The 27,728-nt window shown below is 47.7% G+C and overlaps 1 protein-coding gene across 7 annotated transcripts in view; it reads right to left on the bottom strand.

The window, feature by feature from the left end:
• Positions 1-27,728, bottom strand: part of NIN (ninein) — a 298,787-nt gene that overhangs the window by 15,192 nt on the left and 255,867 nt on the right. For 4 of the 7 annotated variants that reach the window (XM_078659731.1, XM_078659730.1, XM_078659727.1 and 1 more), the window contains 2 exons: positions 25,760-25,960; positions 12,422-12,541 (listed from right to left, as the gene is read on the bottom strand). In XM_078659731.1, coding sequence (XP_078515857.1) covers positions 12,422-12,541; positions 25,760-25,960 — 321 coding nt within the window. Of the gene's footprint in view, positions 1-12,421; positions 12,542-23,983; positions 24,501-25,759; positions 25,961-27,728 lie in introns of those variants that run through there. The other 3 variants (XM_078659732.1, XM_078659729.1, XM_078659728.1) reach the window with 2 other exon arrangements.

Genomic DNA, 27,728 nt, shown 5'->3' on the forward strand with positions numbered 1-27,728 from the left:
ACACATCTACATGCAACACCTACATCTAGGCTAGGTACATTTAGGCAAATTATGTAGGGCGCACATTATAGAAGTATGCAAATGCTACTGTTTTATCTGAACTCTATATGTTCATCTTCTTAGCACTATGGTAGAAATGTATCTACTGTTTAGTAAATTGGTACCTGCGATTTCTTTCGTATGCTTCGGTCTCCCGATTGTTGCAGCAAATATGTTTTATACAAGACTGACACTGGACCAATAAATACTTATTGAAACATCCTAATCGCCATCCTGTGTATTTTCTGAGAATAAGTGTGCACGAGTGACTGAGCGAAAAGTACTGTAACGTTTTCCGCGATCCCTGAGGATCAGGAATGTCATGTTCAGTGGTTGCCAGAAACTACCTACAACACTGTAAGATACAGGGGGGTGGTTGCGGCACTGTAGAGCTAGCTGGTCTAACTGCTGACTTATCCTATGGAGGTGTCCGGAAGATTTTGGAACGCCAAGCCCTCAGTTTAGGTCAACCAAAATGCGCAGGCGCTGGGGATTCCTAGGAACTACATGACAAGACAGCAAGGGAAAACCTGGTAGTCCCGAACAAGAAGGCAAATAAATGAGCTGCACATGTTAGGAGAAGTCTCATGTCGTGTCAGAGCAATTACATTTTTTATTTTCAAAAACAAACTCCCTTTTTGCTGCTTTGTAGCACATTGAATATGGCACTTGCACAATAAAGCTTTAGTGCCTTCAGTGGTGCTCATGTGGAAAGGGTTCTGCAGATGGCACAGAGACCTGCACCTGCTTGGTGGTCAGCAAATATGTATGTCAGGCTTACTCTCCCAGGACAGCAGAGTACATCCCTCCTCTGACCTGGCAGAACAGGTCCAGCCCACCAATCACTAAATAAACCCAGTAATTAAACCCTGTATTCTTCTGATAAATACTTCTTCCTGCAAATTGCTCAATGAATGAATCCCCTAGCAATGCACATCCCGGGAGATAAGTCTGACGGTAGAAAAAAGTTCACTGAAAAAATCTGGAATCCAATTTAGCATAATGAGTATTTCTTAGCCTGCAAACCCAAGCTATGGTGCTTATTGAATGCTTTTACAGAAGTTCAAGTTTCAGTGCAACAGATACGGATGAAGCACAGCTCTTGACAACGCATAAGGTGCCACCTTTGCTCTGGTTAATTAGCCCAAATGCCCTTTGGTGGATCTGTTGTAGCTAGGGTATGACAGATCGCACTGACAACTGGCCAACTACAGCTGGGTATTCAATAAACACATATTTGACCCAGTCTATGTAAAACAGAGAGCACACCTAGGATTCAGCACATGTACTCTTTCCTCAGCCTTGGAAAGATGTGGAGGAGGCAAAAATGCATGCTAAGCAATTGCTTGTACGACATGAAATGGAGACACCACCATGGTAAGACTGCTGCCCGCTTGCAGAGGACCAGCTTGTTTGGGGAGGTGGGAGGCTTGAGGGGGGACCATACATGGTACTTTCATCAATAGTGCCTGCAGTTCATGGACCCTTTCTGTAGAAGGCAAGGCAATTTTCAGTCAACAGTCCTAATCTGTTAGAATTGGGGGTCTCTGGTTGGCGCAAGTAAGTACTTGTGACAAGCAGGGACCCTCTCCTCTAAGTCAGGGCAAAGGATGACCCTTCAGAATTACCCTTGCTCACCCTCTAGGTGCGTGGCGTGAGCAGCCAAGGCGATTCTCCAGGCGTTAGTCAGTTAAGCATTTGTAGACACACACACAGTAAAATATACCAATCCCCCCACAAATGGACACCAGGCTGTGAGTATATAAAAATACGCTTCTTTATGTAAAATATATATATCTCTTAGGTCAGACTTATCACAAGATCAAATAACGTTTCTGGGGTGCCCACAGGTTGTAAATAGGCAAGCTTTCCTTGTTGTAATTCAAAATGTACTTTCAGTCTTTAAGATGGGTGTTTTCCTGCAGTGTACCTTTCAGGATGGCTCTTTTAGTTCCTGGGGGGTATTGAGGGTCACACTGCTCCTTCCCAACTTGTTGCAGCCAGCCCAGGGGCTCCGGGATGCTTTCTGCCCGTTCCGGGCCGAGATCGGGGCCCGACCGCCCAAAGCTCACGCTTCCCGCGTGGGACGCGTTCGGCCCTGCCGGGGTTGTCGATGCGGGCGGCCCCCACAGGTCGGGGGGGCTCAGGCAGGGGTGAGTGTTGGCCTCGGGGCGGCCCACGGGAAGCAAGGGCCAAAGAACCTGGGGCCGCTTCTGTCACTGCGGCCGGGGCGCGGGATGCAGCCGGAGACTTCTCCTGCCCGCCTGGATCGGATTCCAGCGGGAGGGGCTGAGGCGCTCGCACAGAGCGGAGCGGCGCCGCGAGCAGGGACAGAGAGCGGTGCGAGTCAGCTGCGAAAGGCGGCTCGCACCACAGCTGATCTGGAGGCCGGGGGCACTCGTAGGCAGGGCGGCTGGCACAACAAAAAGGGGGAAAACAAACGTTGCGGGCCCCGAGCCCGTTGACGGTCTCGGTGGCGGCTTTCCTCCGGGGACAAAGGCGAGGTGCCCAGCGGCTCGTGCAGAGCGAGGCTGGCACCCGAGGCGTCCGTCCAAGTCGGAGGTCTGTCCCCTGGGTCTGTTTTGCGTCCGGTAGGGATTTCTGGCGGGAGGGTGAGGCACAGCAGCGGGCCCTCTTAGGCGGTCGACACAGCGATCCCCTCAGCGGGGGAAGAGCAGCTCAACGGAGCGGAGCTCTTCCTCGGCGGGGACGAGGAGACACAGTCGGTCACGGCCTCAGGGAGGGGCTGGGGGGCACCACAGCAGCGAGCCTTCCAGGCGGTCAACACAGCGATCTCCTCAGCGGGGGAAGAGCGGCTCAACGGAGCGGAGCTCTTCCTCGGCGGGGACGAGGAGACACAGTCGGTCACGGCCTCAGAGAGGGGCTGGGGGGCACCAAAGTCACAGCTCCGGCAGTAGTAGATATCCCGGTTAATTACCGGCAGACGAGCAGAGGCAGGTTGAGCCAGATGGTCCTGTGGCTCAGGTCAGGGGGCAAGCTCAGTCAAGCCCTTGGAGAATGTTTAAGCACAAAGCAGCAAAGTCTTTTCTCATCAAGTCTTTTCCTCTCCTTTCTCAGCAAGGCAAGCAGCAGGCCAGTTCTCCTAGCGTCTCTTCTCCTTCTAGTCGGGCAGAGGTCCTTCGTGGTGAAACAGGATTCTAATTTACAAGGAGCAGGGCTCCTACTTTTATACACAGTTTCTTTTGTTCTCCCTGGCCAGGGGGGCCTCTGCATAACTGCTTCAGTCTCTGAGTACTTGTTGTGGGTACTTATGACTTCTGTATTCAGTGTGAGGGCAGGCACATCAGCCGCTCCCCAGGGGGGCGGAGCCGGCATTGAGAGGGCAGGAGTGGCCTGAGTACTTTGTTGACAAGCTTCGGTCCTTCCTGGGCCAGGTGCAGGCTGAGTCATCAGTCGCTCCCCAGGAGGGCGGAGCCAGCATTGTGGAGGCAGAGCACAGCCTGATGCATCATTCAGGGGAAACTCCCACCACCCATTAAGGGGTCCTCCTGCTAATCACTACCTGTCAACTCCCAGCCCTGTCACTCACACACACCAGACAGTCAGATCCACATCCAAGCAGAGGCGGGCTGAAATGGTTAGGCAAGCAAATGCTAACTTTCTAAAAGTAGCATTTGCAAACACAGGATATTAAAATAAACTTTACTAAAAGAAGTATTTTATTATTCTGAGTTCAGGCATACTAAACATGAATTTCTACCATGTTCCCTGAGCCTGCTGGGATTATAGAGTGTAATAATTCCAGCAGCCCATCTGGCCTAGAAGGGAACTGGTAGCCTTACAATAGTGAAAAACGAATTTGGCAGTAATTCACTATTAGAACATGCCACACACATCTGGGCATGTTCTACCTTATACTTATAATGCACCCTGCCCTCAGGCCTACCATAGGGGTGACTAACATGAAGTTAAGGGAAGGTTTAGGGGCTGGCAAGTGTGTGCACTTGCCCAGCCAGCATGACAGTACCAGACTGTACGCAGGTTCTGCAATGGCAGACCCTAGACATATTTTAAGGCTGCTTCTGTGGGTGGCGCAACCAGCGCTGCAGGCCCACTAGCAGTATTGGCATTCACAAGCCCTGGCACTCCTGGTGCACTTTACTGGGGACTGACAGTAAATCCAATGAACCAATCAGGTATATCAATCACATGTACACTTTACAGTAGGGAGCACTTGCACTGCGGCACGGGTTGGCCGTGGCGCAGTGCCCTGAGTCGCGGACACCAGCAAAAACATCTGAGGCACAACAGCAAAAAGTGGAAGGGAAACTCACGCCAAGGTGCCAGGTCTAACACGTGTCCCCTCCAGCTGAAATGTGGGGGGAACTACCCTTCCCCAGGGAGTTCCACATCACTAAGGCGGAAAAACCTGGACAGACCGTCAGCGTTGGCGTGATCTGTGCCAGGGCGGTGTTCCACCGTAAAGTCCATACCCTGTAGGGAGATGGACCACCTCAACAGTTTTGGGTTCTCACCCCTCATTTGCATCAACCATCTGAGGGGCCTGTGGTCTGTCTGAACCCGGAAGTGAGACCCAAACAAGTAGGGTCTTAGCTTCTTCAGTGCCCAGACCACAGCAAATGCTTCACGCTCTATTGCACTCCACCTACTTTCCCGGGGAAGTAACCTCCTACTGATGAAGGCTACAGGGTGGTCCCAGCCCTCCTCAGTCATCTGTGAGAGAACAGCCCCTACACCATGCTCTGAAGCGTCTGTTTGCACTATGAATTCCTTGGAGAAATCAGGAGCCAGGAGCACGGGTGCCGTGCACATGGCAGTCTTCAGGGTGTCAAAAGCCTTCTGACAGGTGTCAGTCCAAATCACATTCCTGGGCTGCTTCTTAGAAGTCAGCTCTGTCAAGGGGGTCACAATAGTGCCATAGCCCTTGACAAACCTCCTGTAATACCCAGTGAGCCCCAGGAAGGCTCTCACTGCAGTCTGGGTCTTGGGGGGTTCCCAAGCCAGGATGGTCTCAATTTTGGGTTGCAAGGGTGCCACCTTGCCACTCCCCACTTGGTGTCCCAAGTACACCACGGAACCCTGCCCAATCTGGCACTTGCTCGCCTTGATTGTGAGGCCTGCCTTGCGCAGGGCCATCAACACTTCCCAGAGGTGCCGCAGGTGTTCTGGCCAGGTGCCACTGAACACTGCGATGTCATCCAGGTAGGCGGCACTGAACTCATCCAGCCCAACCAACACCTGGTTGACCAACCTCTGAAAGGTGGCAGGGGCATTCTTCATCCCAAATGGCATAACCCGGAACTGGAAATGCCCATCTGGTGTGGAGAATGCGGACCTCTCCTTTGCCCCATCGGTCAAGGCGATCTGCCAGTACCCAGACGTTAAATCAAACGTGCTGAGGAACCGGGCAGCCCCTAGCCGATCAATGAGCTCATCAGCTCTGGGGATAGGGTGCGCGTCAGTCTTGGTGACTGAATTGAGTCCTCTGTAGTCCACACAGAACCGGAGTTCAGGTGTGGCTCCCGGCGCAGCAGCCTTTGGGACCAAGACCACGGGGCTGGACCAAGGACTGCTGGAAGACTCAACCACCCTAAGAGCAAGCATCTTGGAGACCTCCTCCTTGATGCAGGCCCGGACCCTGTCAGTTACCCGGTAAGCCTTATGCTTCACAGGTAAGCTGTCTCCTGTGTCCACATCATGGACGCACCAATCTGTGACACTAGGAACCAGGGAGAACAGGTCTGGAAACTGCCCCAGCAACTGGCGACAGTCTTCCTGTTGCTCAGGGGTCAGGGTGGGTGAGAGGTTAACTCCATCCACTGACCCATCTTTCTCACAGGCCACTAAGAGGTCAGGAAGAGGCTCAGACTCCTCTTCCATTCCATCATCAGTGGCCAACAGCATGCCCACTTCGGACCTTTTCAAGTGGGGCTTGAGGCGGTTGACATGTAAGACCCTTAAAGGATTCCTGGGCGTCTTCATGTCCACCAAGTATGTCACTGAGCTCTTGCGCTCCACAACCTCAAATGGGCCTGTCCACTTATCCTGAAGTGCACAGGGTTCCACTGGGGCCAAGACATACACCTCTTGTCCAGGCTGAAGCTCTACCAGAGTGGCATTCTGGTCGTACCACCGCTTCATCTCCTCCTGGCTAGCTTCCAGATTTGCCTCAGCAAGTTGTCTGAAGCGCCTGGTTTGGTTTCTGAAGGCCAGCATGTAGCTATATACATTCTGGGGAGGTTTCCTGGGAGATTGCTCCCAGCCTTCCTTTACCAAACTCAGTGGTCCTCTCACGGGGTGACCATACAGCAGCTCAAAGGGGCTGAACCCTAGAGACTTCTGTGGCACCTCGAGGTATGCAAAGAGCAGGCATGGTAAGAGGACGTCCCACTTACGCCTCATTGGACCTTCCAGGCCCATGATCATGCCCTTTAGGGTTCGGTTGAATCTTTCAACCAACCCATTTCCTTGGGGATGGTAAGGTGTGGTGAACTTGTAGGTCACACCACACTCTTGCCAAAGGGACTTCATATACTTGGATATGAAGTTGGTCCCTCTGTCGCTCACCACCTCTAGAGGGAACCCCACTCTGGAGAAAATTCCCATTAGTGCACGCCCCACCACGGGGGCCGTCACTGTCCTCAGAGGGATGGCTTCAGGGTACCGGGTGGCATGATCCACCAAGACCAGGATGAACCTGTTGCCCATGGCTGTCTTGGGGTCCAGAGGCCCAACAATGTCAATACCCACTCGTTGGAATGGAGTACTGACCACAGGGAATGGTTGGAGTGGAGCCTTGTTCTTCCCTCCACTCTTCCCACTTGCCTGGCAAGTTGGACAGGTCCTACAATGAGCATCTGAGCTCTTGTGCATTTGGGGCCAGTAAAAGTGGGTGACAAGCCTGTCATAGGTCTTGTCCATCCCCAAATGTCCTGCTAACGGCACATCATGAGCCAGTCCCAGTAGGAAGGCTCTGAACTTCTGGGGTACCACCAGCACACGGGCTGACCCAGGTTCAGCAGCCTTAGGCTCTGAATACAGGAGGTCATTCTCCCAGTACACATAATGTGTTTTGGCCTGAACACCATTGGCCTGGTCTGCAGCCTGCTGCCGCATACCCACGAGAGAAGGGCATTCTTTCTGCTCCCTGCAGAATTCCTCCCTGGAGGGGCCTCCTTCTTGCTGCCAATGGGTCAGCTCAGGCAGGTCCCCCAGTTCAGCAATCTGTTCCCCTGTAGGCTCCAGGGCATCCCCCTCAAGGTCTGCTTCCTCCTGGACCGTGGGAACAGCAGGGGCCGGTTTCCCGCGCCCCCTGCGCCTTCTCTCTAAGGCCGGTTCCTGGGCCTCTCCTTCAGGTCCCAGGACTTCTTGATCACCCCTACTGGCTGCCATTGACCGGGTGGTCACGCACGCCCAGTCAGGTAGACCCACCATCTTCAGGTGAGTCGTTTTCTCCACCTTTTCCCAAGGGGAGTCCTCCAAGTCATTCCCTAGCAAACAGTCAACAGGCATGGTTTTCCTCACACAGACCTGCAGAGTACCAGAGACCCCCCCCCACTCGAAGGGAACTTGAGCCATCGGACACTGACTCTCTGAATTGTCAGCGTTGACAACCCTACAGTAGGCATGGGGTACAACCTGCTCTTGAGACACCAGGTGCTGCCTCACTGCAGTCACACTGGCTCCTGTATCTCTAAGAGCCTCAGCTTTCTTACCATTGATGGTAACCACCTGCCCATATTTTTTAGTGTTAGAGGGCAGGTAGTTTGTAGGGACCATCTCACTGTCTCCTAGTGAGACTAGGGTCATCTGAACAGGATCTCCACCCCCCGGGACCATCACTTCTTCTCCTAAGTGAACACTGGTCACTTGGCGGGGCGGAGCACCAGTGGGTGCTGGTTTTCCAAACAGGCGACACTTGGGGTCACTGGCTATGTGCCCCGGGTCACCACATTTGTAACAATTGAAGGGCCCCTTTGGAACAGGTCTACCTGTCGGGGCCCCATTCTGCTTTGGGGGTGGGGGAGGCTGAGAACCCTTCTGCTGGTTCCCTTGGGGATTACTTTGGGGGCCTTTAGGGAACCCTTTCTGTTTACCCCTGTCCCCCCCACTCTTCTGCTGGGGACCCTGCCCACCCTTGGCGGAGTCTCCCACTGGACCCTTGTGGACCCTGGTGCTGAGCCAGCGGTCCGCCTCCTCAGCAAGCTTCCTCGGGTTGGACAGCTTGCTATCAATCAGGTGCTGGCGTAACTCAGGAAAACAGTTATCAGACAAGTGCTCCCATGCAATTAAATCAAAGAGACTTTGAAAATCATTCACCTTGTTACCCTTCACCCAACCATCCAGGGCTCTGCAAAAAAAATTCACATACTCCACATACGTAGTCCCAGGACGCTTTGCAAACCCCCTGAACCTCTGTCTATATAATTCAGGGGTAAGCCCATACCTGGTCATTAAGGCCTCTTTCATGTGGGGATAAGAAATCTGTTCTGCAGTGGGCAAATCTAGCAGGGTGTCCCGCCCTTCGCTAAGGAACCTTCCCCACAACCCCGCTCCCCAATCTTTCTCAGGGACCCGGTGGGAGGACATGGCTACCTCATATGCCCTAAACCACTGTCCTATGTCATCCCCCCTAAAGAATTCTTTAACTATATCTTTGGGGATGTACACCTTGGACTCTACCTGCACCGGCGTTGTGCTGCCACCAGAAGGAGCTGTTCCCAAACCTCTTTGATCCAACTCCTTCATTCTCAGGTCATGGTCCAGCTGGCGTTGCTGTGCCTCCATGGCCAATCTTTGCTTGTCCATTTCCAGTTTTTGTTTTTCCATTTCCATTTGCCCAGCTAATCTTGCCATCTCCATTGCATGTGCCCTGTCTGCGGCCCTGTCTGCCAGCTCCTCTGGTGACAGGCCTCTGGGGGGCTCTCCAGCGCCATCTGGTGGAATGATATCCACCGGGGTCTGTGGATCTCTTGACTCCCTCCAGGCTCTCAGCGCCGTCACGAGTTGGGTCTTGTTGCTCAATCCACCTTTGGCAATTCTGCATTTTGTGCAGAGATCTTTCAGCTGGTCATTGGTTAAGCTCCTCAAGGCTCCCTCTCTCCAATCTATGTCATCTGCTCCAGAGAAGGTAGAGAGCGCTCTTCCGGCAGGAAGTGAGCCAGGCATGGCTTCAGAAATGGCAGATGTCTCAACAAAATTAGCAAAAAAGGAACTGGAAACCTGTGGCTGCGTTATAGATCTGCTCTCCCTATGTGGTGATCTAATTCACTGTATGTAAACTACAAATGCAAATTCGCAAATCCCACCGCTGCCACCAATGTTAGAATTGGGGGTCTCTGGTTGGCGCAAGTAAGTACTTGTGACAAGCAGGGACCCTCTCCTCTAAGTCAGGGCAAAGGATGACCCTTCAGAATTACCCTTGCTCACCCTCTAGGTGCGTGGCGTGAGCAGCCAAGGCGATTCTCCAGGCGTTAGTCAGTTAAGCATTTGTAGACACACACACAGTAAAATATACCAATCCCCCCACAAATGGACACCAGGCTGTGAGTATATAAAAATACGCTTCTTTATGTAAAATATATATATCTCTTAGGTCAGACTTATCACAAGATCAAATAACGTTTCTGGGGTGCCCACAGGTTGTAAATAGGCAAGCTTTCCTTGTTGTAATTCAAAATGTACTTTCAGTCTTTAAGATGGGTGTTTTCCTGCAGTGTACCTTTCAGGATGGCTCTTTTAGTTCCTGGGGGGTATTGAGGGTCACACTGCTCCTTCCCAACTTGTTGCAGCCAGCCCAGGGGCTCCGGGATGCTTTCTGCCCGTTCCGGGCCGAGATCGGGGCCCGACCGCCCAAAGCTCACGCTTCCCGCGTGGGACGCGTTCGGCCCTGCCGGGGTTGTCGATGCGGGCGGCCCCCACAGGTCGGGGGGGCTCAGGCAGGGGTGAGTGTTGGCCTCGGGGCGGCCCACGGGAAGCAAGGGCCAAAGAACCTGGGGCCGCTTCTGTCACTGCGGCCGGGGCGCGGGATGCAGCCGGAGACTTCTCCTGCCCGCCTGGATCGGATTCCAGCGGGAGGGGCTGAGGCGCTCGCACAGAGCGGAGCGGCGCCGCGAGCAGGGACAGAGAGCGGTGCGAGTCAGCTGCGAAAGGCGGCTCGCACCACAGCTGATCTGGAGGCCGGGGGCACTCGTAGGCAGGGCGGCTGGCACAACAAAAAGGGGGAAAACAAACGTTGCGGGCCCCGAGCCCGTTGACGGTCTCGGTGGCGGCTTTCCTCCGGGGACAAAGGCGAGGTGCCCAGCGGCTCGTGCAGAGCGAGGCTGGCACCCGAGGCGTCCGTCCAAGTCGGAGGTCTGTCCCCTGGGTCTGTTTTGCGTCCGGTAGGGATTTCTGGCGGGAGGGTGAGGCACAGCAGCGGGCCCTCTTAGGCGGTCGACACAGCGATCCCCTCAGCGGGGGAAGAGCAGCTCAACGGAGCGGAGCTCTTCCTCGGCGGGGACGAGGAGACACAGTCGGTCACGGCCTCAGGGAGGGGCTGGGGGGCACCACAGCAGCGAGCCTTCCAGGCGGTCAACACAGCGATCTCCTCAGCGGGGGAAGAGCGGCTCAACGGAGCGGAGCTCTTCCTCGGCGGGGACGAGGAGACACAGTCGGTCACGGCCTCAGAGAGGGGCTGGGGGGCACCAAAGTCACAGCTCCGGCAGTAGTAGATATCCCGGTTAATTACCGGCAGACGAGCAGAGGCAGGTTGAGCCAGATGGTCCTGTGGCTCAGGTCAGGGGGCAAGCTCAGTCAAGCCCTTGGAGAATGTTTAAGCACAAAGCAGCAAAGTCTTTTCTCATCAAGTCTTTTCCTCTCCTTTCTCAGCAAGGCAAGCAGCAGGCCAGTTCTCCTAGCGTCTCTTCTCCTTCTAGTCGGGCAGAGGTCCTTCGTGGTGAAACAGGATTCTAATTTACAAGGAGCAGGGCTCCTACTTTTATACACAGTTTCTTTTGTTCTCCCTGGCCAGGGGGGCCTCTGCATAACTGCTTCAGTCTCTGAGTACTTGTTGTGGGTACTTATGACTTCTGTATTCAGTGTGAGGGCAGGCACATCAGCCGCTCCCCAGGGGGGCGGAGCCGGCATTGAGAGGGCAGGAGTGGCCTGAGTACTTTGTTGACAAGCTTCGGTCCTTCCTGGGCCAGGTGCAGGCTGAGTCATCAGTCGCTCCCCAGGAGGGCGGAGCCAGCATTGTGGAGGCAGAGCACAGCCTGATGCATCATTCAGGGGAAACTCCCACCACCCATTAAGGGGTCCTCCTGCTAATCACTACCTGTCAACTCCCAGCCCTGTCACTCACACACACCAGACAGTCAGATCCACATCCAAGCAGAGGCGGGCTGAAATGGTTAGGCAAGCAAATGCTAACTTTCTAAAAGTAGCATTTGCAAACACAGGATATTAAAATAAACTTTACTAAAAGAAGTATTTTATTATTCTGAGTTCAGGCATACTAAACATGAATTTCTACCATGTTCCCTGAGCCTGCTGGGATTATAGAGTGTAATAATTCCAGCAGCCCATCTGGCCTAGAAGGGAACTGGTAGCCTTACAATAGTGAAAAACGAATTTGGCAGTAATTCACTATTAGAACATGCCACACACATCTGGGCATGTTCTACCTTATACTTATAATGCACCCTGCCCTCAGGCCTACCATAGGGGTGACTAACATGAAGTTAAGGGAAGGTTTAGGGGCTGGCAAGTGTGTGCACTCGCCCAGCCAGCATGACAGTACCAGACTGTACGCAGGTTCTGCAATGGCAGACCCTAGACATATTTTAAGGCTGCTTCTGTGGGTGGCGCAACCAGCGCTGCAGGCCCACTAGCAGTATTGGCATTCACAAGCCCTGGCACTCCTGGTGCACTTTACTGGGGACTGACAGTAAATCCAATGAACCAATCAGGTATATCAATCACATGTACACTTTACAGTAGGGAGCACTTGCACTGCGGCACGGGTTGGCCGTGGCGCAGTGCCCTGAGTCGCGGACACCAGCAAAAACATCTGAGGCACAACAGCAAAAAGTGGAAGGGAAACTCACGCCAAGGTGCCAGGTCTAACATAATCCTTGTAGTATATCCTACAAGACACCTGGTGTCACCCACCTCAGACAGATGAGAAGGTAATTAAGCACTAGTCACCGCCCATAAACGTCAAAAGATGGGGTGCCTCCACTGATTTATACAGCTATCCCCAAGTATCTCAGCTCCCAAGCATTGCATATGTGGCATGATGAATTTAGCATGATTTAATTTACCATTTTATTGGTCAATTCATAACAGCATAACTTGAAACCATCCAAATTCCCAATTTGGAGCCATTTATTTTTCAAATATTCATTGAAAAAACGCATACCTGTTCGTGCAGCTGATTCACTTTTTCTTGAAGGAGAAGCTTCACAATTCTCAGCTTCTGCTCGACATCCACCATGCGTTGCTCCATCTTCCTTAAAAGCAGCTCGTGGCCATTGCCACCCTAAACAAAATGCCATAAAGTAAAATGGAGAGCTACTACATCATGATAAAACAGCACTGTAAGAAATTCGGTTATTGGTTGACTGGGGTGTGAGCCCTAGTCAAGCACAAATCACAATACTTGTCAAGGTAGCGAGCAAGAAAACCCAAATTAACCTGTGCTCAACCCCCTGGTAGCTTGGAACAGAGCAACCAGGCTTAACCTAGATCCAATGTGTAAAGTATTTGTACAACACTTCAAACATTAACACAGTGAAAACACACCACAAAAGGAGCAAACAACAGTATTGGAAAAATAGAGTGATGTTGAATAAATAAAACGAAAATGGCAAAAATCCAATTTTAGAATCGGAGTTAATCAATTTTAACGTTTTTAGAGAAAATAACGCCATAAAGCACCAGCTGTGGATACCTGGTTGCGCTCGACTGGGACAAAGGCACAAGTTCAGGCCGACGGCAATAGAGCACGGGCCAGCTACAGGGACCCAGTTAGGCCCACTGGAGCAGAGTACCTTAAACCCTGGTTTGCAAAGTGTTGATTTGATCTGCACCGAAGATGTGTCGCACAGCTGTGATTCCGAGATCTGATGAGGCTGCAGTGCATGGTCCTGTTGTGTCGATGTTGAGGTTCCTGTAGACAGGATTTGCGATGTGAAGTCCAGTGTCGAGGATGCAGTGCGCAGCCGGGGCGATGCATCAGTTCCGAAGAGCTGCAAGGCTGCAATGCGGAATTAGTCATAGTCATTGAGGCTGCCGTCGATGTGAGGGCCAGCACCAAGGATGAGTCATCCCAGTGGCGGTTCTGAAGGTGATGTGGGGAGCGGTGACGATGTGAGTCTATGCGACGGTTCCAATCCACACAGCAGAGAGATGCATTGGTTCTAATCGGGTTTGCATGGCGCAACAGAGGAGATGCGCCCTATAGAGGCTGGCAAAACACCCGAAACCCACTTCGAAAGGTCCAGGGCTGGGGTGGCACCACTTGACAGGTTAGACTCACGGTGGAAGAGTCCGGATGCAAGGTTGTTGGAAGCCTGTTATGTACCCGAGGTTTCAGATCAGGCGGCGTGCCAAAGAGCCCATAGAATCACTCTGGGTTCAAGAGATGCTGTTCAGTCCTTCCCACCCAGGCAGGAGAGCAGCAGGTGGGCACAGCAAAGCAAGGATCCAGCAGGGTCCATTCCAACAGAATGGAATTTCAGCTGAACAGCAGTCCTTGCTGGCAGAGTATCCACAGGTCCAGAATTGTACTGTTGGTGTCTAAGGTCTAGTACTTATACCCAGTTGTATCTTTGAAGTGGGGGAGAAGCTTCTCGAGGTTTCCCATTGAAGTCTCCATGCATTCTGCCACCCTTGTCCTGGTTCAGACGAGCTGCATCATTTAAAAGCTATCACGACCAGCAACCCTGCTTATCTTGCAGACAAGCTTACCATCGCTGGTGGATCATGGCACACCTACAGCAAGGACATTATCAGGCTGCTGACTAAGAATTGCACAAAGGAAAAAAAAAAAGACAGCAAGCCTTTTCCATCTATGCATCCAGGATCTGCAACAGCATATCTTTAAAGAAGACTACATCAAAATGCATTAATGGTTCACAACCCAGCTTCCCCTTCTCTTACCCTTTGACTTTGATGGTCTTTAATAATGTGCTTTGGCCCTTGTGCGCGCCATATAAATACATACACCAGTACATACTTGCTTTACTCCTAATGATCTACAGTTATTTTGGAGGCCAGTCACATCCAGAACCCGTTTCAAAACAAACAATATGGCCATTCCATAGATCCTTACACTGTCCCTTTGTCTTCTGTGTTTTGGAGTTTGTAAGTTTTGTTCTTTAATAACCAGCATTGCAAGACCCAAAACTCCAGATCTTCCAATATTAAAGGCAAGCAAGAAAGAACAGATGTAAATAAAGTTAAAGAGTGAGAATTCTACATTCGATTACCGGACACTAGTGAGTAAACTTAGGCCTGTTAGTTGGATTATTCACGTATGAAAGGGCCATGTTGAAAGGTTATTGATCGTATTTGAGCCTTAGAGGTATCCTGTGGATAAATCTGTGTTCTCCAGACACATGGATTGAGCTTTGAATTCACTTACTCTTGTATGAAATCCATAGATTCACAGAGGATTGGGTATTGTTCTGAACAGGCTATGAAGTATTTTTCACCACGCGGCGGACCTGGTGGCACCTGTTTGCTCTGTGGCAAGGCCAGGTAAGCTGAAGCAAAATGGGAAGAAGTGTTTGCTAGAGAGTTCAGATTAGCAGAAAGGCTAATGAGGCAGTGAATGTTGTAACTTTTTCTAATTGAAAACAGGCATTGTTGAAGCAAGAGAGGGTAAGGAGGAAATTCTCAGACCGTGTCCTAGACTTGCCCACATCTGGCTTCCACCAAAAGGACAATAGGGTGCGATGCGCCTAAGGCTCTATTGCATTTTGAGTTACATTTCAGAAGTCACCGTAGAGAACGGGTTGCAACCTTTGTATTAAAGCTTTTGACATTTTGCTAATACTTATCACCTCTGCTTGCTGGGTGTATAGTCACCTAGTCTTTCATGCTAGGAATTATTCACATTTGAATTGCGGCAGCGAGACCTATCCTGAAACGAACGCAAGCTAGGTATCGGGTCTGTTGCTAATGCCAGAGGTCACTAATATCCCCATACTCACGAGTGAGGGTAGGCCTTCACAGATATATTATTTGCCATGGTGGGGTTGTTTATTGTATACAGCTGGCTAGTAATGCGGATTACGTTGCTTAGTTATATTTGCCTACTTATCACAGCACATACGTTTCATAATGGACTACAAATTTTCTGATGAGTGTGTGGAGAATAAGGTACAAGTCGAGTATCCCTCAAAAGAAACTTGGATAGTGGCGAACAGCAACATGAAAGCTGTACAATCGTTGGAAAATAGGAAGGCTAATACTTGTTGTCTAATAGGATATATTTTAGAGTTTTTATATTCTTTTTAACCTTTTGGCAGGTGATTAACCTATTTTATTGCCCAGAAAGCCACCTTTGCTTAGCTTCAGAATAGCTGGATACGCAATTATGTCAACAATCAAATCAAGCCTAGGGAGGTACCAGGCCCTCGGACAAACTGCATTAAATCCTTACTCTGTAGGAGCCCGCTTCATAGCAAAGTCATAGGTTGCTTCATTGGTTATATTACCGTACAGAATTTTGCACATTTATACTGTAAATGCCAAATGTGTTATGTATGTTGTATTCCATGTGCTTTTATGGCTTACAGCCAAAATAACGTTTTAAAACAGTGACTACAATAGTTCCAATAAACATATTGTAAACTTTTATCATGTCTTTCTTTTGTTTAAAGACGCACTTGAGTGAGAAACAAAAAGGTGATTATCGGTTTCCTTGGTTCCCTTGGGGACTAAAGGGTCATGTTCTAGGTCTGTCAAAATCGCATGCTAAGTTTATATAAGGCACTGTGAGCTAGCCATGATTTGGACTGAAAGATACTTATGTTGTAGACATCCCAAGGCACGGATCTGCTTACTAGCTGACTCCTGCAACAGTATAAGGCTTTTGCTTATTTTCAGAAATCTGTAGACCACAACCTGTTAGTATAAAGAATGACAATGCTCTGGATGGATCCAAGACAGCACCGATAACCAGAAAGCTCAGTTAGGTGAAGGGTTGACTTTAGGGACCTTATTAAATAAGCTCTGTTAGTAAAGAGCTTCAAGAATGTTACCTGCTGATCAAGATCAGCTTTGATGTCTAAGTCTGGATCAAGTAATGATTCTGGTGTAGGTATAGGTAATGGTTCTGGTGTAGGTATAGGAAGCCCTTGACCACCTAGCCTCATGAACTACTCCCCCCGCTGCCTAGCTCCTACCAACTGTGGAGCGTCTCTGCCCTCAAGCCTGGTTGTTTGGTCCCGCTGCCAGACGACCACTGCCTGTCTAGGCAATTGAACTGGATTACTTGGCATTTTAATTTGAGGTAGTCCATCTGCTTGATTTGGGTTTGGCATCTCTTTATTCAGCTTTAGAAATTGCTGACTGGTTTCACTGCTCCTGCCTGATCCTGCAGTTTCACCCCCCCCCCTCCCCATTTTCCCGCCACTCGCCTTCCCTATCAGCCCCTCCACCTCTCAGGGTTCATTATGGAAGCCACTGATCGGTCCATATGAGAAGCCCTTGACTTCCTGGTCTTGTGGAGCCATTCTCCCAGTTGCCTAGCTCCTCCTGACCGTGCTGCATCTCTGCCCTCGATGCCAGCTGCTCGGTCCCTCTGCCAGGCGACTGCTTCCGGTCTAGGCAATGGAACTTGATTACTGGTAACTTTAATCTGTGATAGTCTTTTTGCAGGATTTGGGTTTGGCATCTCTCTATTCCATTTTGGTAACTTGGTTAGTTTCACTGCCAATGCCCGCCGTTTCACCTTCTCCGAAGTTTTCCTGTTCCCCTCGCTGGCGCCTCCCTACCAGTCCCTCCCACCTCCCAGGGCTACTTAGGGCGGCCGCTGCACGGCCAAGCCACCGGCGCGCCAAAGTCAAGCACGTCTGAGCCTGGACCGTGCCGAGTGCCTTCCACTCCATGAAACTACACTGCTGCAGACCTCCGAGCTCTGGACCTCGGACGCATCCACCACCACTGCTGTTGCACATCCCTAAGGACCACCAAAGGACCGTTCTACTTCCGACACTGCCGCCTCGCATTCAGCATTGAAGCAACCAATTCCAAGCCATTCCACAGGCTATTGAAGACCTGGCTCTTCCCCCAATAATTCCCCCCCAGGAGCACTTCATGCTGATACTATAGCGCTGGGACGCCCTTGGGTAGCTACGCGCTCTACAAATCCAAAATCAAATCAAATCAAATGCCACCAACTCAGCAAACACGGCCACACCCACGACATCGTCCAAGACCCCCACGATTACAATCCTGTGCATCCAACTCTATGCACGTTGACTCTGGTGCCACAGAGATCTGGGACACAATCTCCTCCCCCACCCCGGATTTTCCATTCCTCACAGAAACCTGTCTTCACCCCACTTCAGATATTGCCATCACATCCCTGAAGGTTACAAGTAAAGGCAGCAGGACTGAACTAACAAGCACGGAGGCGGAACCACCATCATTTTCAGGGAAACTATCTGTTGCACAACATCCCCTGACGACCCAACACTGGTAATGGAACACCTTAACTTCCAACGCCGCAGAGATGGAAAAAGCAACAGAGGTACACTTGCCTACAGACCACCAGGACCACGCCACAGCTTCGGCAACACAGTCCTGGAAATTATTGCCCCACTCGCAATCGACTCAAGTTCCACCTCAATGGAGTCAGTGACGCCCATTCCATCGACCTCCTGGAAAGCATGAGCATCTGACACAAGCAGCTTGTCACCTACCCACCCACAATGCAGGACACACACCCGACCCCATCTTCACCGCGAGTGACAGTCAAATACATCCACACCATACAACTCACCTGGTCCGACCACCACAGCGCACACTTCACCATCTCAGTGCCCAACTACCCCAGCACCAAGGCCCTCATATCCACACAAACAGACCAGAAAAAGATATCAGAAGACCATTGAATGAAACGTTCTACTCCCATCTTCGAGTCTCTACACGCAACCCTGAACAAACAGCAAAGAACTTCTCCCAGTGGATCACAAAATGCGCCTACGCCATCACCCCTGCCAAGACAGCCAAGGTCAAACAACAAAGAAAAAGAGCAAGCTACTTCACAGAGGAGCTGCCCTCTACCAGTAGCAACTGTCGACAACTTGAAAGAAAGTGGCGCATCAGCAAAAAACACAGAAGACTGCACTGCCTACAAGACTGTTCTCAATCAGTACCACCGCATCCGGATTGAAACTAAGAAAACAACCTAGCAGACCGCATCAAAACCACCACAAACCACAGCAAAGAACTCTTGGCGATCAAAGGATTTCAGCAATCCCGCAGGCACAGAGAACGACATCACTCCTGCCCAGGAATTCTTCCTCAAACAAGATCTCGGCCATATATGAACAGGGCGAATGCCAACCCTCTACCACAGACAGCATCAACCTGAGCACACCAAAAAACACAAACCCCGAACAACTCCTCACTACTCGAGCCATTATCTCCACCATGAACTCCTGAGGACCCATGCTCCCACCACGCCTTCAAACTCTGAAGCAAGACAATCACTGCTGCCTCCTTCCCAGAGGACTGAAAACACGCTGACGTGAGGCCTGTGCTGAAAAAACTCTCCACTGACCCATCAGAATTGAAGAACTACCGACCCATCTCACTGCTTCCCTACCAAGTTAAAGTCCTCGAGAAAGCAATCAACCAACAACTCACTCACCAACAAGAAGGCCACGACCTTCTGGACCCCTCCCAATAAGGATTTTGAGCTAACCACAGCACCCAGACAGTTCTGATCACAGCCATAGACAACATCCGAGCCCTTTTGTACCGCGAGGAAATGGCAACCTTCATCCTCCTGGACCTGTTCGCCGCATTCAACACCGTCTCCTGATCTACATACTCCACCACATCAGGATTCAGGAAACGTCCTCAACTGGATTGCCTTGTACCTCACTGGCAGAACCCAAAGGATACATCTCCCACGTTCACCCCAAGCCCAAGAGGACCAGAAGTCCCCCAAGGATCGTCTCCCAGCCAGACCCTCTTTAACACCTACATGACCCCCCCCCCCCCCCCGACCGACACAGTCAGATCACATGGACTCAACATGATCTCCTAGGCAGGTGACGCACAGCAAATGCACTCACTACCTAAGATCCATGTGAAGATTCCTGTACGACAAAAGCTAACTTCCACAGATGCATGATGAATGTCGCGGACTGAATGAAGAACTGTCTCAAATTCAGAGAAAACATAAGTCCTCATCTTTGGGAACAACACCTCGTCATTGAACCACTCATGTAGGCCAGCAGAATCTGCATGCCACCTGTCCCAACAGACCACGCATGCAACCTCGGCATCATCCTAGACAACAACCTGTCCATGAAGAAACAGGTTAAACACAGTCTCATCAGCCTGCTTCCACATCCTTCACATGCGCCAAAAGATCATCAGGTTGCTCCCGGTAAACACCAGAAGGAGCATCACGCAGGCCTTCATCACCAAAACGCTGTACTATGGAAATACACTATGTAGTAATCACTGTACGCCTCCTTAAGAGACTCCAGACAATACAGAACTCAGCAACAAGACTTCTATTATACCTGCCCAAAAGGGCCCATATCACACCCCATCTCAATAAGCTACATTGGCTCCAGATTTAGAAGAGATGCCAGTTCAAGATGCTGACCCATGCCTACAATGCTCTGCACAATGAAGGACCAGCATACATCAGCAAACGCCAGACCTTCCACCAACCGACCAGGCACCTCCGATCGGCCTCCTTCTCTCTTGCAGACACACCGCAGATCCATCGAGCCAACAGTCGAGGACGCTTCTTCTTGCACCTTCCCCTAAACCTCATGACCACACCATCGCCCCAAAAATTTAGAATAGAGTTAAGATCTGGATATTTGAATAATCAAACCCCCACATAGCAGCATACAGCTCCAGCGCCTCTAGACACTCACAGATGATTTGGCGTGCTCTATAAATGTCTGATTGAATGCTATGTTTGTAGTGGATAAACAGATGAACAACAACTTTTGGTAAGCCACATTGAGGACCACATTCGGTCTAAACCCAGGAGACACCTAATAGTGTTACTGAATGGGATGATCAGAGCAACAATTGGGTAGCTGAAGCCGAGCCAAATAGCTGCTTCTGAACATAAGCATGTCTTAAATAAGGTCACACACTTAATCTTAATTCTTGTGCCTACATCTTGATCAGCCGGACTATCCCAAATCCACATGGGAATTAGAATCAATGAGTTTCAAAAAGTTCAACAGAATGCGCCATATAAAAGCCTTCTGCAACAGAGAAGGTGTTGGCATAGAAACACATTGATGATTAAGCTTTACACCATTTCCAACATTGTTTGGTACTAAAGAGTTCATTATTATTATTATTATTATTATTATTAGTCTACTGGGACAACAAAAGGCAATTATCACTCAGACTTCATGTTAGGTACGTCAACAGTTGGGTATAAAGTAGCCATAAAAGTGCAATGAAATAACTGGGCAATGAGATTTGAAATGATTGAGTGACCTGACTGAAAAGGCAACCGGCTGACAATGGTACAACATTTTACCAGTAGTTGTGTAGATCCGAGTAGATTTGATGGTCAGTGAATCAGAGCTTAAAAGTCTAGACTGGAGGATCATATTTCAGACCAGAAGATTTCAGATCATTTTCTTCACATAGACATCGGCAGAGTTGAGTTGTGAAATGCTTAGTCCCTCAAATGAATTAATTATTCTACAGGCTCTTGATGAGAGACCTCTATGAACCACAACACATCAACATATCCTTCCACAATGACAGGTGAAATATGGTGAACAGAACAATAATTAAAAACAAAATCGCTCTTTAGTACTCAAATTAAGCTAGTCTGGCCACGACCTTCAGCGTGGCTTTCTGCAAGGCACGTGGATGAGGAAGTGAGCCCATAACTCACTTAGCGGAGGACCTCCATGGATTGTGCTGTTAATGAGAAGGCAGACCATCATCTCGATCACAAACGGAAACCGTTGGATTCCAAGCTCTTAGATAGATGAAGTGCGTCCTTTGAAGATATTCTAAGAGTTCACAACCAGTAGTCTTGACGTTCAAAAATAGACTTGTGATTTCACAGGTTGATCACCAAGATTACTTGAATAGCATGAGACATGCTGTCATTGCATGGAAAAGTTCTGGCCCCTTATGACATGGGTTTCAGCCATCTAAGAAATCACTTGATGATGTAGCTTAGTAAGATGTACATGTTAAACCTGAGATTACCCCATGAATAAATTAATGGACTTGTGCATTTATCACAGCTGTAGGTCAAATATCTTGAAGTACTATGGTGCATCACATCCTGTGCGCAGTTAAAAGCAAAACAAATTTGTTAGAAAATAAATAAGTTTTGAAGAGCTTATGAAACATCTCATAAGATGTTTCCACGTGAGTGAGGGTATGTAGCCATTTACAGATTTTGGGCACATGACCTAAGCATTTTACCTAGCAAAAATAAGACCAGTCTTGGAAGTGCACAGATATCCTGAGGATACCAATGTATCTGTACCAAGAGACACATATGCACAGGTCAGAGACATTTAGTGTTGATGCACACTTCCATAGCAATAAGGGAAGATTTCTCCGTGCCTCCAACATATGAACACATTTTCTGAATGTCTGGATGAGACATACACCAGCGATCAGCGCACATTGTAAAGTCCTGACCCGGTAAATGGGATAAAATGATGCTCTTCTTAAACCTGGACATGTGCTAATAAAAATTCTGTAGGTGACAGTGCTCACAGTAAATGTTAGCACTTACATATCAGGGAGAACCTAGTGGTATCCTGCAGCAGGATTAGCCCTGGATACAAACAGCTGATCAACCTCTAGATACTGCCCTTACTCACTCCATGTGGGACAAATCACATGCCTGAAGCTGTTGGACTGAAGAATGACAGATCGCAAGTATAGAAACATTAAAGTTAATTAACAAAAAAGCTTGGGTGAGCTGCAGAAATAGAGAGGTAGACAAAGTCATCTTCATCAACTGGGAAGTGGGTGGAGGGCTTCTAAGATCTAGATTACCACAGTGTAACAGACTTGTTGGGTTCAAGTAATACACATTCAAAGGTCAATCCTAGAGAGCCTGATCTGAAAATTGAAGCTCAGACTCAACAAATGCTAAGACACAAGGGGTTCACCGTAACAAGTCATATGTATGGAACAAGAAATGTAATTGTGACCTCAATGCTCCGTTGTCCGTAACGTCAGTTGATGTTTTGTGTGGAACAAAATCAAAGGCTTGTCCACTAGCACAATCATTTTGTTACCTTTCAGAAAGGACACACCTTTATGCCATAACAACTAGGCTTCAAAATAATCATTTGGGTAATTCTATAGGGAGGCCCAGGTGAATGTATGAGGCCTAGGAAGCCTCTGCTGACAGTGGTACTATACATAATAATAATAATAATAATCCACATTTGTAAAGCGCACAATCACCCGTACGGGTCTCTAGGCGCTGGGGGCCGTCGGGAAGATTAAGCAAGCTATTGCCCAGAGTCACATGGTGCTGGGCTAACCTGCCGCCGGAGCCGGGGATCGAACCCTGATCCCCAGATTCCAGCGTCAGTCGCCCTGGCCACGGCGCCACACCTCTCCCACATGACTGGTATCTGAAGATTGTGAGCAAAGTCTCTACTGTACCAGACTTAATCGCAGTTGTCTGTGAATGGTTTCTAATCCACTCCTATAAACTTCATGAGACAGAGTTCTTGGTCCTCCTACAGGGTGGTACTAGGTTCTTCTACAGTGGGAATGGAAGGGGGACAACCCTAAGAGTTCATAACATACATTAGATTAAAAAACCTCTGGATGGATTAAATGCTAACAATGGTGTTATCGAATGCTCTATTTAATGTTATATATTTGGTATTTGATAACTGGTTGTTAAACACCTGTCCAAGCAAGAAGACCTGTAAGTAAAAAGGGCAGCAAATAAAAAAACAATGTTACATAATTTAATTTGTGGCATTAGATCCATCTATTTCAAGGAACCATGCTGAAAATTGGAAAATCTCACAAGTAGAACAAAACAATGTAAGAGCAGTCTGTTAATTTTGGTTGCAATAAAGCAAACTCATTTAAACCAATGTGCAAATGACAAATATAAATTGATGGATTGGTGGGGTCAATACCACGTTGAATACCCAGCAATAGGGTGCTAGGCTGTTCACCTCTGTTTCCCACCACAAATTGGCAAATACAGGTTTACAAAGTTTGAAACTGGTTGACATATAAAACAGGAACTCCCATTCTTCCATAAGCAAATTTAAACAGAAATTCTTCTGCCAATTGTGTCAATAAAGGGAAGAAACAAAGCAAGTACACCATCCTTTGTATACAACGATGTTGCTTTAAAGGAAATTCAAGAAAACATTGTTTAGATTGTGGAAGAACTTTTTACGCATGACAGCCATTTAACCGATTGTATGGCCCTTGGCTGCCATTACCCAGGAGGAATTGCTGCCAGCAAGCAGGCCCACCAGCAAGAGCAACATGACTATAAAATAGGGCTTTGATTACAGTGCACACTCACAGTATCAATGAACAATTTTAACACTAATCACCCTGAAAAAAAACACAACCTTTCTTAACATCCTCCTGAAAATCAGGTCACTTGGCTGATGGGTACAGAAAGAAGCTTATATATTGAAGGGCCAGTCTAGTTATTTGAAAACCCGAGGGGGAGTAAACATAGGCTATAGATTTTATTACATCATATGTTAATAAGATCCAAAGTATGTGATATTTAAAATCTCTTTATTTACATAGAACATTAAATGCTCCCCTTCTCTTGACAAAAAGATATCATACAGTTTGTACAAAATTAAGTATAAATTAAGTCAGTTTTATACAAATACCATATAAAATGTATTGCCTTCATTATAAATACTTACAACATGCAGGATGAAAAAGAAGCAAAAATATATTTTTGGGTTGACCCAAAACAAATGAATTATCTTTCAAATAAATAAATAAAATGATTGAGTCATTCAAATAAAATAATTTTTTCTCAACAAAAGTAGGAGTTCAAATAAATTAAAAAATACACTAATACTGCAGACGGCTCAGTAGTAAAAAAAAAAAAAAAAGGACCATTCAGTCATTACTGTTCCATTTAAAGCATTTCTCAGCTTATGCCAGTTTTAATTATTAGTGTCTGTGAATGGAAGGAGGGCGTTCATGCAGCAGAGCCTTCAAAGGCGCCCAATCCTCCTGTAGGAATCTGTATGCACTGCTCGCGGCTCCGGTAGCAAGGCCTATGGAAAGAAGGCAAGTAGTACACTTCACCCGAGGTCAATGTATTATAAAGTCTACTGTTACACATGCATATACACCAAACACAATTAGTAAAACTGTTAACAAAAAAGCACCTGCAGAACAACACAAAGCTCACACAAGCAAAGGAGCTCAGAGGCAGAACAAATGTTACAAATACAGCAAAGTCAACAAATATTATAACAAAATAATGCTCAAACAAATCACATGCCGAAGGACAAACCCTCCCTTTATAATGCCCTACCCAGAACCACTGCATATGGCAGCGTTTAAATAAAGTTAGTACAATCGATTAACCTCTGTTTTTAAGTAGGTAGGTTAACAGTTGTCAAGTAGTAGAGTTTGTGCCTTCAAACAGTTCACTGGTAATATAATAAGTTGGAAGGCAATAGAAAGAACACAAATCCTTTAAAGCAGCACAGCTCATGTAAATGCTTATTTAATCTTGTAATTAGTAAATAAATGATAAGTTAGCTTACTTCTGTATGAAGCCTATGTCATGGTCTGTGTGAGTCAGTGCTACGCGCATCAAATCAGAGAAATAATTTGAAGAAGATACCTACATAAATGGACAATATATAATTTATATATATTACTCCCAAGCTTGGCTGACAACCTAGTTGCCAAATATACTGCCAAATAAATGTTTAGCTTTTGACTTATTTCTCCATCGCATACTGTAATCTTAAGTAGCCCAAGGGATATCTTGACATGTTAACTCATTCACTGCCAAAACACAGACAACACATGAAGATAACACACAAGGGACATACATTCCAAAGTCCCACGAGTTAAGCACACTGAACAACAAAAGTCAATTGGCTTGATATGCAAAGCAAGTAGACTTAAGTGGAGAAGTGTAGAAGCAGTCCAGTTAGTAGTAGTTAGTAGGTAAGTAAAAGTCAGTTTAGTGTCATCCATGGTTATAAAAGTGTGCTATTTTGAGGGTGAACAGATTCATCTGGTATTTTCTGTTAAGAGTTTTTAATCAGTTTTGAGATTTTTGCCTGGCATATGAAACACCGGCATTGGGAGATATTGCACAAAACTGGTTTATCATCTCAGCAGATAGGGGTGTTTTTGAGAAATCACAAAAGTTGAGGTTGTCAGACACTGATTTTTTCACCAAAGGAGAAGTTTGGAAAAAACTGGCATAACCAGAGAAACGATCAAAAGAGGTTCAAAGACTAGAAATAAAATCACCACATTAGGAAAGACCATCTTCCAAAAAAGATCATACCTGTGGCGTGCTGCCATCAGAAGTCCTGTTCTCAAGCTCCTCTTGAAGCTGTTGACTCCTCTTTTCCGACTGCAGCAATTGCTGTTGAAGCTGCAAGAACTGTTCCTTTGGCACCATGGTAGAGGCCTGCTGCTGGAGCTGCTGCAGCTCTCGGGATTGCTGGGATTGGCTAAGCGTCACACTGGAGCCGGAGTGTAGCATCTGCGGAATAAGAACTACAGCGTCATACTTGCAGCTTCATATTTAATACTCAACAATTTTACTTTGTACTGAGCCAAAGAATAGAGGATCTACAAGGCATTGTGATTCCATCTGATGGCTAACTACTTTGATTAAGCACTTCTCAAATTCTCCATAAAGAACCAAATTAAAAACCAAAACAAGCTGGGATCAATGGCTCAGAGTTAAGGAACTTTCCTTTATAACCAACTGCACTAAGACCTTACGATTCCCTCAGGCCTAGATGAAAGGACCTCACATGGACATTTATCATGTTTCTGCTCAGCACGATTTTTATCTGATGCACCTTGAGCATTCCGAATATTCATAAAATAGATTTGATGGGGCACACTGACCATAACCAAATAATTTCGAACTCGTATACAATTGTGAACCTTATGCGGACATTTATTTTGCTAACTGGATTTTGAGATTGCAGTGAGCCTTTGCACTGACTTTCACAGCAAATGGCATGCACTGTAACCATATAAATGTCATGCATCTTTGGAATAAAGGTTGTCTGCTCATGTTTTGAAGTCTAACTCCTCTCTTTTAAGTCATTTAGCTGCTACCTGTTTACATTTAGTCATTAACTCAATGATGGCCCACATCTGGACATGCAGGGTAATGGCCCAGTTGTCTTGATGCTGCTTTATTAAGAAACTGATCCATACACTCTCCAAGTAAGTATAACTTGGGGTTGGCCGGTGTTGTATGAAATGCACAGTGTGTCAATGCCCCCTTCACAAGCCCTACTATCAAAACCTGTATGCGTCATTTTCATTTTATGAGTTACCTAATCCCGTAAATACCTTATGAAATGTAACCACTGCTTGTGGTCAATAGTCACAATCGAATACCATCACTGGCCTCTCCTGCCCTTCCTCCAGTACTTATAATGCTGAGGATCCTCTGCATTTGGGTCTATCAGAAGATAATCAATCATTTATCTTTACCAGGCATTTTTAACATCCTGTCCTTTCTAAATAGGAGGGAAATATCTAATCTCAAAGAGTTCCACCCCCTAACCTCAATTTGAGGGCATTTACTCAAGTTGGTGTGCAAAACCACACACACTAGTGCTCCATTTGAGAGTAAATGGCAGAATTTGGTGACTTATGCTGCAGGTGATGTTGCATCTTTTTACAATCTGTGAAACCCATGGTGTCTACGGTTTCTGACATCTTGGTGGTCTGATGAAAACGCCTTAATCTCCAAGGCTTGAGTGATGCGAATATTCAAGACAACCCTGTGCCAGCAGAATATTGGTGACATTTGTTGCGATGTACAAAATACAGAGATTCGGTGCTGACCTTGAAAACAGAAATCTAAGTCATAGAAATACATGCTAATGGTTTCAACTGCCTCTCATCCATCCTTGATTAAGACCAGACAAAAGCTTCACAGTTTCTGGAGTGGGACACCAATACCCCAACATTTTCTGGTACTGACATTATAAGCAGAAGACCCTGCTTTGGCTTGCCTCTATTTCTCTAGCTTTAACATCCAACAGAAATGCCCATAATAATCTGCTAAGGCTTCTCATTTTCTCATGAAAGTATCACTTAGATGACAACAAGAGTACGTACTATAAGAAAAAACATACTTTTCAATTACGATTCATTTCTCCCATATACCAGTTTCCCAAAAACTGTAGTGGCCCCTGAAAATACTCAAAAGTCTCTCTCATCACAAATATTGCATACATTTAATTACCGCCCACGTAGATGGAAGGAAAAAGACACAGAAT

The sequence above is a fragment of the Lissotriton helveticus genome, chromosome 9, assembly GCF_964261635.1.
Source record: "Lissotriton helveticus chromosome 9, aLisHel1.1, whole genome shotgun sequence".
NCBI classification, from domain to species: Eukaryota; Metazoa; Chordata; class Amphibia; order Caudata; family Salamandridae; genus Lissotriton; species Lissotriton helveticus.